The sequence below is a fragment of the Pinus tabuliformis genome, chromosome Q (genome assembly GCF_031772625.1).
Source record: "Pinus tabuliformis cultivar Carrire ecotype Pingquan chromosome Q, CPIR1, whole genome shotgun sequence".
In the NCBI taxonomy this organism is placed as follows: domain Eukaryota; kingdom Viridiplantae; phylum Streptophyta; class Pinopsida; order Pinales; family Pinaceae; genus Pinus; species Pinus tabuliformis.
In genome coordinates, this window is record NC_142296.1 from 1271314977 (window position 1) to 1271330494 (window position 15518).

The 15518-nt window shown below is 31.1% G+C and overlaps 1 protein-coding gene across 1 annotated transcript in view; it reads left to right on the top strand.

The window, feature by feature from the left end:
• The first annotated feature begins 311 nt into the window (after positions 1 to 311).
• Positions 312 to 15518, top strand: part of LOC149224478 (auxin-responsive protein IAA13-like) — a 63299-nt gene continuing 48092 nt past the window's right edge. Inside the window, exons 1-3 of the mRNA XM_089388192.1 lie at positions 312 to 468; positions 550 to 688; positions 786 to 847. Of these exons, the coding sequence (XP_089244318.1) occupies positions 312 to 468; positions 550 to 688; positions 786 to 847 (358 nt within the window). The remainder of the gene's footprint in view (positions 469 to 549; positions 689 to 785; positions 848 to 15518) is intronic.

Sequence of the window (15518 nt, forward strand, 5' to 3'; positions counted from 1 at the left end):
CATCGAAGTAGGTCACACCTGATTTTCTCTATTCATTGAAGTAGGTTACACCTGATTTGCTCTGTTAATCCTAATTCTATATTTTATTTTGATATTAGACTCTTACTTGCGAGGAATTTTGTATTTGTCTGATATTATTTTCTTTTATGGGCAGACACATTTTCGTTGTGAAATTATTCTTTCGCTAATCTTTTTTTCCCGGGATCATCTGGATATTGGTGAAGTAATAGACTGGCTTCCTTATCTGGGCTTATAAGAGAAATTTTCACGGTTCCCTTCCTGAAATTTCCATAGAAAATCAACAATCTGCCATGGCAGGAAGTTTTGTGCAAAGCCTCAGCAATTCATTATATGTCAAGGTGAATATGGATGGTATGCCCATTGGTAGAAAGGTCGACTTGAATGCTTATGAATCCTATGAGAGTCTTCGTCATGATTTGGAGAACATGTTTCAACGAACTATGCAGAGTGAGTAGCATTCGACCTTATTTTCTGTGTTCATGGCTTTCATTCATGTAAGGATATAAACTCATATGATATGATTTTCAGATCTCATTGAAGCTTGCAATCCCATGGTAAATAAGCATCCCATGAAGCCTTTGAGGCTCCTGGACACTAGTGCTGATTTTGTACTAACTTATGAAGATGGTGAAGGAGATTGCATACTTGTGGGAGATGTTCCATGGAAGTAAGCTCCGATTCCTGAAACTCCATACTTTTTATTGAGACAATTGATTTTGACTTTATGGAAATTACAAAGATCACAATAGATCTATGTTTTGCAGAATGTTTCTTCATACAGTCAAACGACTAAGGATCATGAAAAACTCAAGCACAAATTGCTTAAGTACGCTAAAGTCAAACTCCCATTCTTTTCATGTTCACTTTCTTTATATTTTTATCAGGCAATATGGAGGGTTATTCTATTTTTTTGGTGTTTCATGTTAGAACTAGTAAGTGACAGTAGGGTAATTTTTGTTTGCAGCTAAAAAATGCTCAAAGAAGAGAAGGGTTACTTGAGTGGCAATGCCAATGTCAAGTCCAGTCAATGACAGATTTTGCACCATCATTGAAGCAGAATGCTACTGGATCACAAGCCTCTCATAATGGTCATGGTGACCATGTTGCAGAAGTGTTTATTATTATTTTCCATTATTTCCATCAGCCTATAGCCCACCGTTCCTCCTATTTTACACTATTGATTATGATGTTATATAAATTTAAGTGTTGATGCAAACATTTCCTTCCTGAAATTTGCAAAATGCATACATAAACTTGCCCGTTGATTGGTCTATTTGTTATTTGCTTCATATTATAGCATGGAACACATCCATCGGACATGCTTACCATAGTTGTACTTATTTTTTTAGTCCTATGGCAACATTTGCGAAATTGATTTCATTTTTGGTTGAGCTGCATTTTCTTTGACCCTTGTGCTGCCTATAAAATCGTACTGGGGCCTTGACAAAAACATTAAAACGAGAATTTTCCGCACATCCTTCCATTTGTGCTTGAAATGGCACCCCTGTGAGTTAATCTAGTTTTATCACCTTGCATTCTATCCATGCTCAATGCATACATATTAGTTTCAGAAATAAAACAAACTTAAGGCTTCCTTCCTATTATTTTGGACGCCACAAAATTGTGCATGTGATGAAGCACTGGCTTTAGTATTAAATGGATATTAGTTGATAAAATAGCACGGAAACCGTTGATTTTTTAGCGCTAATCAGACAATAACAATTTTCTGCTACTAATAATTACTTCCAGCTATATATGATATTATTTAAGATACTCCGGGACATGATTATATTCAGAAAATTCAATTGGTAAAATATTGTCTGTCTCGTAAATTTGATTCCTTAGAAACTTTGGCCTCTTTCTCATATAGATTCCCATTTGTGAGGGAGAAGAATGTGTGTGAAAAGTTAGTGATTAGTGTATATAAAAATGAAAACTTCAAATGTCTTCTAATAATTTTAGGGTGCCCAACTAACAACTCTCTTTACCAATTAAATTAAAAAAAATTCGTTTAATTTTATTTATCTTAATTTTAAAATGTACTTTTTCCTTTTAACTTATGTAATTCAGAAACCCAAAAATCAACAAAACCATTTTCCACTTTACCAAAGTATCCTCTTAAGAGCATCTCCAGGAAAATGAGATTAGCAGTATTAGCATGACATATGTAGTATGTAGGAATACCAACAGTAATAGATTTTCAAGCTCCAGCTTTAGAGTCTAAACAGCCATAATAAAAATAAAAATAATATGTAATGTTGTCTACTTCTAGCATAAGAAATTCCCCTATTTAACTAAGTGAAGCCAAACAAGTCAAGCCAAACAATTGACATTTCTCTAGGGTACACTCAAACCGTAAGCTGCCGGTGAACCTACCCTATGAAACAAACCCTGACCCACAACCATAATGCAAACCTGATGAACAGTTTAACACTCCCTCAATGCCAGCACTCTAGTCTATCAACACGAGTTGATTGAGCTTCAAGGTTCGATGGTAAGTCCACTCTAGGTTTAGGTTTATCGGACAACCCAGCCACAAAGTCCACAGTCGACTGTTCTTTTGGACCTTGACCTTCCGATCACCAAACTCTAAAATCGTGTCGAAGATTCCATATGTTAGTGGAGTGGTTCCATATTTTATTTTGTTCTGTGTGATCAATTGTCAATTTTCTTTCATACTATCACACTCTTGTGATCACTTTTGCTTTTAGTTTTATAATATCCATACATGTTTCAGTTCGTTCATTCCCTTTTATTTATTTTTGACGATTATTAATCAAAGCGAAGTTAGTTCCTTTCCTGGTAGTAAGCCCAAGTAAGCAATCTTTGTTTCTTCTGGTTTTAGTAATAAAGTTTATGATCGGTGTTTATTTGATTCTATGTCCATTCTAACACTCCGTGAATCAATGCTCGCGCATGTTTATCACTCCAGGGTTTTAAAGGTTTTTCACTCATGATATGTATATTTGTTTATGTGTAGAATTAAATCTGAAAGATAAATAATTTTGTTAAATATTTAAATGAAATTTTTTAGTTGAGAGTTATTTTGACTAGTTGTAGGAAAGAAATTGAATGTAATATGGTAAGACGAGTGTTATGGTGTCTTTTATCACATGTGTTTTGGCATATATATTAATAAGTTCGAAAAGTGAAAGTGTTATGTTGGTCTCATGTTTATTGGTATAGTTATAATTCTTTTTCTCTATGTTTTAGGTTGTAGGTTGACAATATTATTCTTTTGATGATTAACTATGTTCTGTTGGTGAAATAGTGAAAATATGGTTTTTTTGGTGAAAGTTTCTACTCCGGGGTATGTATAAGTGTTAATATTAACAAAACTAAAGTCATGACCATTAAATCCAAAAATATTGCATACGATACTTTGATATATGACAAGAATCATCTCGAAGATGTTCCTTCATACAAATATCTTGGAATCTATATTCATCACGATCTCAATTGGAAATATAGTATTGAGAAAATTAAATGGATATGGTAAGCTTATTATGAGTTTGAAAACAATTGTAAGTTAAAAGATCTTTGGATATAAGATTAAAAAAAATCATCTTTGAAACTATTGTCACTCTCATTTATTTATATGGATGTAAGGTGTAGCGTTGCAATATCTCTAGCGACTCATGGGGGGGATTTATAACTTACAATCTTAAGTAGGAATAGCATAAAGATGATAGTGTTGACTAGAACACTAAGAGATAAAGGAATTACACCAAAATTCAAGGAGAAATTGTGGGGTGATAAAGAATTAGAGGATAAAATAATACAAATATATTATGAGGGTCATAAACCCCAATCTTGGAAGTAAAAAATGTCTCTCTATATTATCTAGTGTTAAAAAGAAAATAATTATTGTAGAAATAAGAACATTTTTTATGAGCTTCATAGTGACATTAGGCATTGGTCAATTCCCAAAACACCTTTGTGACACTAAGAGGATTGAAGATCAAAAACAATTTCTATTAAATTTTCCATATTATAAGATATAATTTTTCAAATATTTGTTAAACTACTAATCTTCTTGATATTTAAAGTAAGAAAAGTTATGGTCATCTTGGAAGGCTTCTATTGATGCCTTTTAAGCATAGAAATAAAATTCTAACAATTCCAAGTAACCTCTTACCTTCTTAAGATCAATAAATCATATCAATGTTAGTGTAAATTTATCATCACCATCATCATCAATACAAGAAATATTTGTGAGAATTTAACTTTTAAAGATTATGGAGATATTCCTCCTCCTTTAGAAAAAAAAAATAAGTTAATCTCTTCTTAACAATTAAAACCAGTAAAATAGTAATTTATAATTAACATAAAAATTATACATTATAATTTAACATATTTTTCATTTTTTGTTTAATTCAAAATTGAGGGTTTTGTATTACTGAGAAAAACAAAAATAGATAGATTTTCGGGACATCTCCGTTTGGAGTATATTTCTCATTTCCATACATATACAAGCAAAGTTCAAACTCAAAAACCCTCAAATAAACCCCAATACAAAAATAATGCAAGAGCATTAGAGCTTCCAAGTCATAAAGCTTTTTGGAGACAAAGCTTCAAACCGGTTTTCAACATGGAAAAGGAATTTTATTTCCTTTTTGTAAATCATTTTAATTTATTTAATTCTAAAAGAACTATGGATAGAGATAAGATTGAGTAGATAGTATTTTTAACAATAAAATATGCCTTTTAAGGCGTGAAAGGTTTAGGAAATAAATCATAAGAGATTAGAGGAGAAAAAACTTTGCAACAATTAGCAAATTGTTAGGTTAAGAAAAAGTTTAAACTATTGGAGTGTTTTTAGGATCTTGAAGAGCTATTACATTTCTTAATTCTACTTATTGTAAGCCTATAAGCAGTAAGAATTGATGGCCAAATTAATGTATAATGACACCAAGGAATTCCAATGTATGTTGAATTTGATTAATAGATCAAACCTATATGCATGTGTTATTGTGAGAATTTTTTTGTCTATTTATCGATATGGTAATGATTGATTTTGTTAGAAGTATGAAGGATAATTTCATTGAATATGAATTCTTACTTAGGAATCTATATATGTTATCTCCGTAATAAAATATGAGTGCATGGATTCATTGGAGAGGTGTGTGTAGGTGAACGTAGTAGGAAAAGTCAATTTTGTGCATAGTAGAAGAGCATAGTGGGGCCATAATCCATAGATCTGAAGATCGAGATGAGTAAAAATATTGAAAATGACACATCCCCATAAGTATTTTTCATCAAATGGTATTTCATAAAATATTTTCTCATGGGAATTGAAGAGAAATCGGAGCATGTACACTCTTTGGAAGAGATTCAGAGCTTGTAGTAGTTCTGGTTTGGAAATCATATTGAGGTAGTAGTGATGAATATGTTTACATCAGGAGGATTATAGCCAAGAACAAGTGAAGTTCGTGAAAAGAAATACGTGTGGCAAAGAAACTTTTCAATTTCCAACTTTGGTTAGAAGAACAATGATAGTCAATGTTCTTAGATGAAGTGAAGATTTGTTGAAGCCTAAAAGGAGCTGAGAAGCTCAAAAGGTTTTAGAGGAGAGAACCAATGATACCAAAGGGTTGGACTTAGAGATAGCTTGGTGAGGTATTGTAACAGGTTAAGGAGTAACTTGTTATTGCAGAAGCTTGGATGCAGTCTACAATTGGACAAGATAGTGTTCACAGAGATGAAGGAAATATGACTATTCATAGTCATGTCATGGATTAAAAAATAATCTACACTATAGTAAGGGAATATGCCAAAGAAAGTGACATAAGAAGAATAATGAGCGATGAGGAGTTTGATAGAGGCATAGCTGGAATTAAATTACAACTAGAGATGATGAGAAAACTTCTACAAAGAGATGAGGAAAACCATAGATATAGATGGACTCTACAGAGGAGAGTTAAGTGTAATTTTTGCAGGAGAGACTGAGAAAAAGGAAAATTTCTCATTTAAGGGAAGAACTCAAGATAATTGAGTATGAAGAAGTGGGTTACATAGGTGAACCTAAGAAAGGATCTATCCTTGGAGAAAGTGATGATGATGTTGATGAGAGACTAACTAAAAGTCTAATAAATGTTTAGAGAATGAAGATCGACATGCAGAAATGATGAATGAATTATCAAATAAGGCCACCAAGCCTTATTATTATAAAACTAATCATTTGGGTATGGTCATAGGTGATGAATGAAACTTAGATTATTTTCTTATGTAGGTTGATGAAGAAATGACGTTGTTGGAGGAGATGGTTGAGATCAAAGAGTTTTTTCTTAAGCATGTGTTTGCAGATATTACAGTTGGGTAGCTACTAGAAGGTGCCATGAACAATGACAATCATGCAAAAATTATTCAATAAGATAACACTAAGAATATTATAGAGGATGAAGATATAATTCATGAAGACATGTTCAAGGAGATTCAAATCACTAGAATATTAAATGAAAGTATTATGCGAAAGGAAGGAAGCACGAAATTAGAGATGGGACTTTTGGAAGTGTGGTTGTTATAAGACTCAAGTGATGAATATTGCATGGAGGTTACAAATACAATTCAAGATGGTTTTTTTGAATTGTATGAGGAGTTTAATTTCTTGGAGAAGAGGATAATAAGCCAAAGACTACATATTCAGTATGCAAAATCGAAATTGGAAGAAGAGGAAATTGTCTTAAAACACAATGAAGAGAGAATTACAAAGTATGATACACAAGTTGTAAAGGAGGTATGTAAACTAGAATTGAATAAGAGTCTTATAACTCTTATGAAAAAAGGAGGATATGCAATAGCCTATGGAAAACAACAGTGAATTTCAACCAAAGACAAAGTTGGATGATGAGATTGATGGATTGTGGATGTTGATGAGGAGAACATCCAAGAGAATATGTTGTAGAAAAAAAAGGAAAATAAATAAGAAATTTGAGCTAACTAAAATACTTTACATTAGAAAATAAATTGAACAGCAACATGAAAGGATAAAAGGGAAACTACAAAACAAGGTTTGGGATCTTGGAAGATTCAAAAATTAATGACACATGACTAGTAGGTCATGAATTGTTTCTACATTAAGAGTCTGATGTGGGAGCATTAGAGCTTCAATGTCATCAAGCATTTTGGAGAAAAAGTTGCAAACTCGATTACAACATGGAAAAGGAATTTTAATTCCTTATTGTAAATCATTTCTTTATTTCTAAAAGAACTATGGATAAAGATAAGATTTTTAGTAAGAAAATATGCCTTTTAAGACATGAAATATTTAGGAAATAAATCATGAGTGATTAGAGGAGATTTTTTTTTTGCAATAATTAGCAAGTTGTTAGGATAAAAAAAAAGTTTCGGAGATCTTAGAAACTATTGCAGTGCTTTTAGGATCTAGAAAAGTTATTAAATTTCTTAATTATACTTATTGTAAGCTTATTGGTAATAAGAATTGAAGTCCAAGTGAATGTAAAATCAATCCAATCGTTTCCAGTGTATGTTGAATTTGATTAATAGATCATATGTATATGCATGTGCTATTGTGAGAAATATCTGTTTATTTATTGATAGGGTAATGATTGTTTTTGCCAGAAGTACGAAATATAATTTCACTGAAAATGAATGCTTACTCCGAAATTTATATATAGTATCTTTATAATACAATATGAGTGCATGGATTCATTGGAGAGGTGTGTGGAGGTGAACATAGCAGGATTTTCCTGCTATAAAAAAAAACTAGCATAGCTATACACCTAGGCCAACAGAATAAAAAAAAGACCTAGCATAGCTATGGCTAAAAAAATAGTACTACCTCATAATCCTTCGCACTACTAGCAATATATATTAAATAATTTTAATTTCATATATAAAATAAATATTTATTTAATAATTTTCTTAATTTATAATTTTATATGGTAAAAGTATCACTTTTAAATAATATTTAATGTAAAAATTTAAAAAGTATATTAGTATAAAATTTAAAAAGGTTTATCAATAAAAAAATCGGATAAAAAAATCCCGTTTCAAGAAAAATAAATAATTTTTAATTTTTTTTTAAATTTACTTAAAAAAATATAAATCTATATAAAAATAAAAAATAAAAAAATCCTTCCTTAGAAAATTAAAATAATTCTTCCTCTGGTTTCCAATAAAATATCCTCATCTAATATCACTCAATTTCAAGTTTTGTAAAGTAATTTTTAGATATATATATTATATAAAAACACTTTTGAAAAATTTCCAACTAAAATGTATTCATTAATAATAATTCGATTCCAAATTCCTTGAAGTAAATTTCAAGGAAAATAAACATTTAGGATTCTTTATTGTAACATTGCATGACATACCTTATCCCAGGTGGCTAGCTCTTTTGTGAAGAAGTTATTAAGATATCATGGAAGCAATTTAAGACATTTTTTTTAGGAGGTTTCTAAAAATTTAAAAATAAAGTGAGTGTTACATATAAATGTATCAAGATATTAAATAAATTCGTTTAGTATTACTTTTACGAGTGAAATAAAATGATTAAAAATTACAGATAAATGGTAAATATATCAATTTCTATGTAAAGAATTTTTATAATTTATTATCAATGAAAAATAATTCTCACTTTATATTCTTGGTAGCCTGATGTAAGGATTTGCTCGGATGGAAAAAGTAATTTTGGCTCGAGTTGGATTATAAAATATTAGAAAATGAAAGTTGGAAATGGATTTTTTTACAATATTTTAAATAAGAAATTTTATGAAAAAAAAAAAAAAAAAAAACTGGTTCTAAGAGCTAATTTAGAAATTTTCTTAAAAAAAAAAAAAATTTGGTTTTAAGAGCTAATTTAATTGGTTGAGTTATTGTCACTAAAAGTTAAAGGAGTTTAGTTCAAGTGGTAGAGATACATATTGTGTTTCTCATCGTGGCGATTCATATCTCTTGAGACATACTTTGGTAGCTGAAAATTGTGAAATAAGTTGAATAAGCAAGTTCTAGCCCCATAACTATTTTTTCAAGAAAGAAAAAAAATTAAAAAAACCAATAGATGCTTTTGTACTAAGGGTAATGAATAATATCATCAATGCCTAACATGGATTTCATATGTAGGATTTAGAAGAACTATATATACATAAAATACAACTCGAGGGAGGGGAGGTTCCCTAGAGTAACAATAAAGTACAAGTTAAAATAAACAAGGAATAACAAAAAATATATAGAAATTTCCTACTCACTTCTTCAATGATTATTCTCACTTTGGTTCTTCATCCTCATTTTTTGTGAGTAATTGATAATTCCTACATCATAGTTAATCATATGATAAAGGGAACCTTCTAAAGTGATTACCATCTAAATACAATTTTGGGAAAGATGAGATCCATGTTAGTGAAGACTTTTTGGATGGAATAGTTTCATGTGAGGTAAACTAATATTTATTTTTCTAATATCCAAGACAATCAAGCAATAAGAATGAGAAAAAAGGATGGTGTATTGATCAACAACATAGAGTATGATCATCCAATTCCTTGAACACATCATTAAGTCAAGTGTCATGCCAATTAAGAAGAGTGAAAAAATTGCATGGAACCTAGGGATAACAAAAAATAGTATATCAAATACCTACACACTTATCTAAGTGAATATTATCACTTAGGTTCTTCATCCTCGTTCCTTGTGAGTATTTGACTATTCCCAAACCATAGCCAACCATATGATAAAAAACACCCTCTCAAAGGATTACCATGTAAATGAAATTTTGGGAAGGTTTAGGTCCATGTTAGAAAATATTTTTGGAACTAAATGGTTCCATGTTAAGTTAGTTAATAATTCTTTGTCTAATGTGTAATCCAACTAAGAAATAAGAATGGAAAAATTGGTTATGTATTCATAGACAAGGTAGAGTATGATTAACTAGTTCCATGAACACATTGTTAAGCCCTATTCCATGCCCATTAATAACATATAACATTATGCATGGAGGATCATGTTAAATTCACTATCACTCTAACTCATGACCACTTATCTATGGCCACCGCTGTTATTGAACGTTCCTTTCATATCACATGCTACTTCTATGGAATATCACATTTTTCATTGATTTATATATACTCTTAGGGTATAATTGGATTAGATTCGTATTGTAGTATAGCTTCTATTAATCACCTTTTCATGGTTTTCTCATCATCTCTCTCACCAATTAGTCCTTTCATTATCTAATATCAACACCAATTTTAAAACACCGCATCCAAATTGCATGTTCTTTGATCATTTTTTTATAGTTCTCTAGTTCAATTCATTTCCAACAAGGATTTAGGGAGCTAAGGCCTACCTATCATACTCTAAGCTAACACGAAGAAGAGACTAAGGATATTGAATCTTCCCTCCAATCAAAAAAATATAGAATTCTTCATTTTGGAGACAATTATACTCCAAAAACTGAAGTGATTATAGGCATATTACTCTATTCGAAGCACCACCTAGATAAGTTGGATAATATTGCATAGGAGTTGCACAGAAATCCTCAAAATGGTTGTTCCAAACCTCATACAACACTTCAATTATGAACTTACTTCATGGATCATGGTATGGTCTATCCAATTTACGTTTCATAGATCTAACTTCAAGCTTGAAGTGGAAACAAGGGAAAATTAAACATATGAGAACCTCCCTCCGCAATTTGTAATTGGACACATGTAGTGTTTTCTAATATTTTTTTATAGGAATTTTTATTGTACCTTCAAGTATTAGTTGATATGGATGTTGACAAGTTTGTTTTTGTATGCTTTATAATAGTTAAAAGGGAAACTATAAATTTTTATATTTTAGAAGGTTTGCTTCTTGGAAGAACTCTTATTTTGGTAGATCTTGTTTATGCCTTAGCCACATCTTTTTTAATATAAATATTTTCCACTTACACATAAAATATGATCCATTGTTGGTATTAAATAAATAAATTAAGATAATAACAATATATCTTTTTAAGGGGAATTCTTATTTGCTAGAGAGCTTGTGTTATGAAGTTGATGTGTGGTATTTATTAATCAATTAATAACTAATATATAGAGAGAGATATTATGGTTATAACATTTCAATGATTTGTCATTATCTCTATGCATGGCATAGGAATGTATGTGTGAGATAGATGGAGAAAGAAGAAGCAACATAAATCTATGTTAATTTAGATTTCGTACATGCATATAGAGATGTAATTTTATAAAGTAAAGAATCAAATAAAATAATTTCACCTTTAAAAATCAATATTTCGAGAGATGATAAATTTGGAATTAACAAGGCTCGATAGGTTAAACCCCTATCCTAAATTTGAATCGGTGGTCTATCACCAAAAATGCCTTCACAGTTCACCCACCAGCCACTAATCAAAATTTCACAAATAAGTAAAAATTAATCAATGATTAACCATCCTCTAAAAACTAAAATCAATTTATTAAAATAATAAAAATATCAAATAAATTTTATTTGATATAAATGAAAAGTATTCGAGTGTGGGTAAAGTTCAATTTTCTTTATAAATTTTTCCTGTATTACTCGTGAAAACCAATGAGATTACATGAAGTTATGCTGCTGAGAGCGATGGGTACTCTGAAAAATTCATGCATCAATTATCTCTTTACATAGACAATGAAAAATATTCACTTCATATCCTTAGTGGTGTGATAGAAGATTTATCAATTATTACATTTATAAAATGACACTATAATAAATAAACAAAATTAAAAAGGCCTTCATAAAAAAAAATGAAAAACCGACACATTCTCGCAGTAAGTATCGACAAAATATCATGTAAAAGCATAAGGCACCCCGGAAGGAAAATAAAAATAAAAATCCAAACATTAATAAGGCATAGGGATGACTAACAATCGTTCGAAAGATTAAATTGAAAATTATAATAGAAGCTAAAGTCGAGATAAAATCCTTTTGTAGAATCTAGGACAGACACGAGATCAGGACTATGAAACCTAAAGTATTTTAAAATAGATAATAATTACGGTGACAGGATCGTTGCAAAAGCAACCATTACCCGTGAAAAATAAAATTGTAGGTTGACATATGTGGATGTCCCAAAATATTTTCAAAAAAGGTGAAAATTTTCAATTCTCTCTAGATACGAATAGGACATGGTCCAGACTTTATAAGATAAATAGGATAAAGAGAAGGCAAAAAATCCACAGCCTGAATAATGCAGAGACTATCTAAAAGCTTTTGGGTTAACCAATGAAGGTTGCCCCAAAAAAAGGAATAAAAAGCCACCTATATGTAAAGATTTCTGCACCATAAAGAGTCATAGTATCCATCTTTCGAATATCTTTAGTGGAAAAAGTCATCAATAGGTACGAATTCCTAGTAAGTCTATTCATTCTTCAACAACATACCACAAAGGGGAAACATTTCATTTTCGAAAATAACATTCTCCATATAGTAGAATGCCTATTTTTTATAACATGAATGATAATGTTTAATAATTTTCTAGAAGATCATTCATAAGTCTCTGAAACTGAACAGACCAACTGTGTTGATAAAATTTCAAGATGCTACGAAACAACTTTCTAAATATTAATTATGAGGGTTGAAGAATAAGCCTGTCATTCATTTCCCGGCTTCAAGATCAAATGCTGCAAATGGGACACATTTCATTTTTCAAAATAACTTTCAACCATATATTATAGATTTATATTAACTATGGATTTAATAGAATAGAAAACACATACTTTTTAAAATAAAAATAAATTATATTCTAAATCTAAACTATGAACCAACACACAGACTAACACACCACTTATACTAAATTGTAAAATAAATCTCTCAACTCAATAAATACTCATGCTTGATAATTTTTTTGAAAATATATATTCAATGTATCATAATTTTCTTGAAAATATATATTCATAATACATTGAAACTGAAAGGTCCCATTGTGTTGATAAAATTTCAAGATTCTACGAAAGAATTTCCTACATATTAATTATGAGTGTTGAACAATAAGCATAACGTTCATTTCCAGCGGAAGATTGTATTGCAGAAATCATTTCCTAGGAAACATTGCATTATCCGAAAATGCATCTTGCTGTCCAATGTAAATGAATTGAATTGTACGTATTCCTCCATTGATATGCATTTTTCATGAAATACAAGACAGCACGTCAATAACGGCTGCGCAAATCCATAAATTTCAACTGCTAATCATAACATGGACTGGACATGGGAGAAAGATATAGTGTTGTGATCAAAAATACTGTGACGTAAACTTTTCTCACACGCAGTTGAAAATCATTACAATCTGCGCAAGAAAAAAACAGAAAGCCTTAGGGTCGACGATAATTTTGAGTAGTACTCAAAAGTTCAAATCCATATGCCATGAGTTTCTTTAAAGAAAATTGAATCCACCCAACTTGCTGGTGGTGGGAGTTAGCTGTCGGGATGTCTCCCATGCTCTCCCTTCCTATCTGTATGCTTTCATCCATTCATATCTACCTGTTTTTCTGTCTTCTAGTAGTAACATCATCTTTTTCTTCCCTTTGTCTGCGCGTGCATATTTCTATAAATTCTGTGTTTGCTTCTTAAATTAGTTTGTTTGCATATACGTTCTGCCAAGGTTATTGTAGGGTTTACGAATACCAATTCACCATCCTCTTTTTATGTCCATATTTCTATAATTTCTGTGTTGCTTCTCAAGTTTGGTCCATTGCATAATGCCCTGCCGCAATAGATGTTATTATAGTGTTTACCAATACCAATTCACCGTAGCTTGAGCGGATCGTATTTCGATATAACATTTAATTCAAATATTAATCATATAATTTATGAATGAAATGACATTATTAAACTATTGCATGACACACTAAGTTCATGTGCATGTGATTATGATTATCACTTATGCAATAATTGTGTTTAAATTTTGTTGTGGGTGACTTAGGAATGTAATTAAGTAAGAAGAAACATAAAATATAAATAAAATTAATTAACTAAGCAGAAACATAAAATACAATAAATATGTAATCTAGAGCTAATTTACCTCAAGGGAAACTAGATTGGCTTTGCATCTTTAGAAACCACATCTATATAGGAAACTAGATTGGTTCTGCATGTTTAGAAACCACATCCATATAGGTGTTAAATTATGCATACTTGTTGTCACATTGACAAGGCTTTCCTAGTGGGAAACCAAGAGTTGTTTAGCCTAGAAGATAATAAAAGATCATCAACTAGACTATAGGAAACCAAGTCATTAAGAGCTATACTGCTAAGCAGCAAGTGCCTAACAAAGAAGTGAGACTGTGTATGGTCACGATGAAGGAGTATCTTGCTTAGCCAATGTTTTAATGTTTTATAGCCATTGAGTAAAGGCATATTTGTGCCCCCTATCCAGGAGATACTGAGACTATTCGAAGGCCTTTCCATTCCCTGATTTGTTAGTCTATCCACCAATTTGTTTGTTTCTCTTTTAACATGAGATATTAAGACCACCAAGATCATGTCCAACGAGCTTGATACCAAGTAGTCAATCTCCAACATTGTGAGACTTTGTAGGGAGGTCCACCTTGGATTATTTTCTTACGCATTGAGAGGATGGTGGTGGATTCTCCTTCGATCACTAATTTCCTTGGATTAAGACTAATATTTCTGCTCCATTATTGGTTTTGTAACTAAAATAGGGTTGCAAAAATATGGAAAATATGTCCCTTATAATTTTTCAAAAACTCCCCAATAGCTAGTTTGACTACGATTTCCTTTGGAGGGTTAGTTAAAATTCATTTTATAGAAACTTTCTTTCATTTTATAGAAACCTTCTTGAGGCAAAGACCAAACCATGGGGTTGTTGAACACAGGTTTGGCTTTTTCGCGACTCAAAGATGGGATGAGATGCAAGTTCTAGTTTTGAAGGATTTAAAGTTTAAAGTATGGGTCATTAAAATCATCTTTTGTCCATTCTTGGAGATTCACAGTTTCTCGTATGTGGTTTCTAATTGTGGACCAAGGGGTTTGGGATTTTATGGTCTTTCCTTGAAAGATTATTCTATTTCATTCTTTCCAAACCTCAAATAAGATGAATCCTTGTTTGTTTAGAATTGCATTAGGAAAATGATTGGTGTGCCATAGCCTCATTGTGTTATGTATGGAGTACTTTTGAAGATCAATTTTCACAAATAAAATTATGCTTTGATCCCAAACCTATATAATGTGCATCCTCCCAGAACATGGTCCACCATTTCCTCTTATTGTTGACATAAGGAGTAGGTTAAAGGTCCAAAGTAACCTTGCTTCTTAAGATTGTCCTATCTTAATATTTTTCCATACATGAATTGCCATTGGAATAATGCAATTTTTAGACATTTCTTTGAGTTCCTTCTCAATATTTTTATGTCCTGTGGCAATATGTTAGGCTTCCTTGAGAGTGAAAGATCCTAGTGCAGAGTATCCCCACCAAAGGATGTATGGTCCTTCTTGCTATAGAATTTGATGTCGTTGCAATTCCCCCCAGAGAGGAGTAATGTCCACAAGAAAAA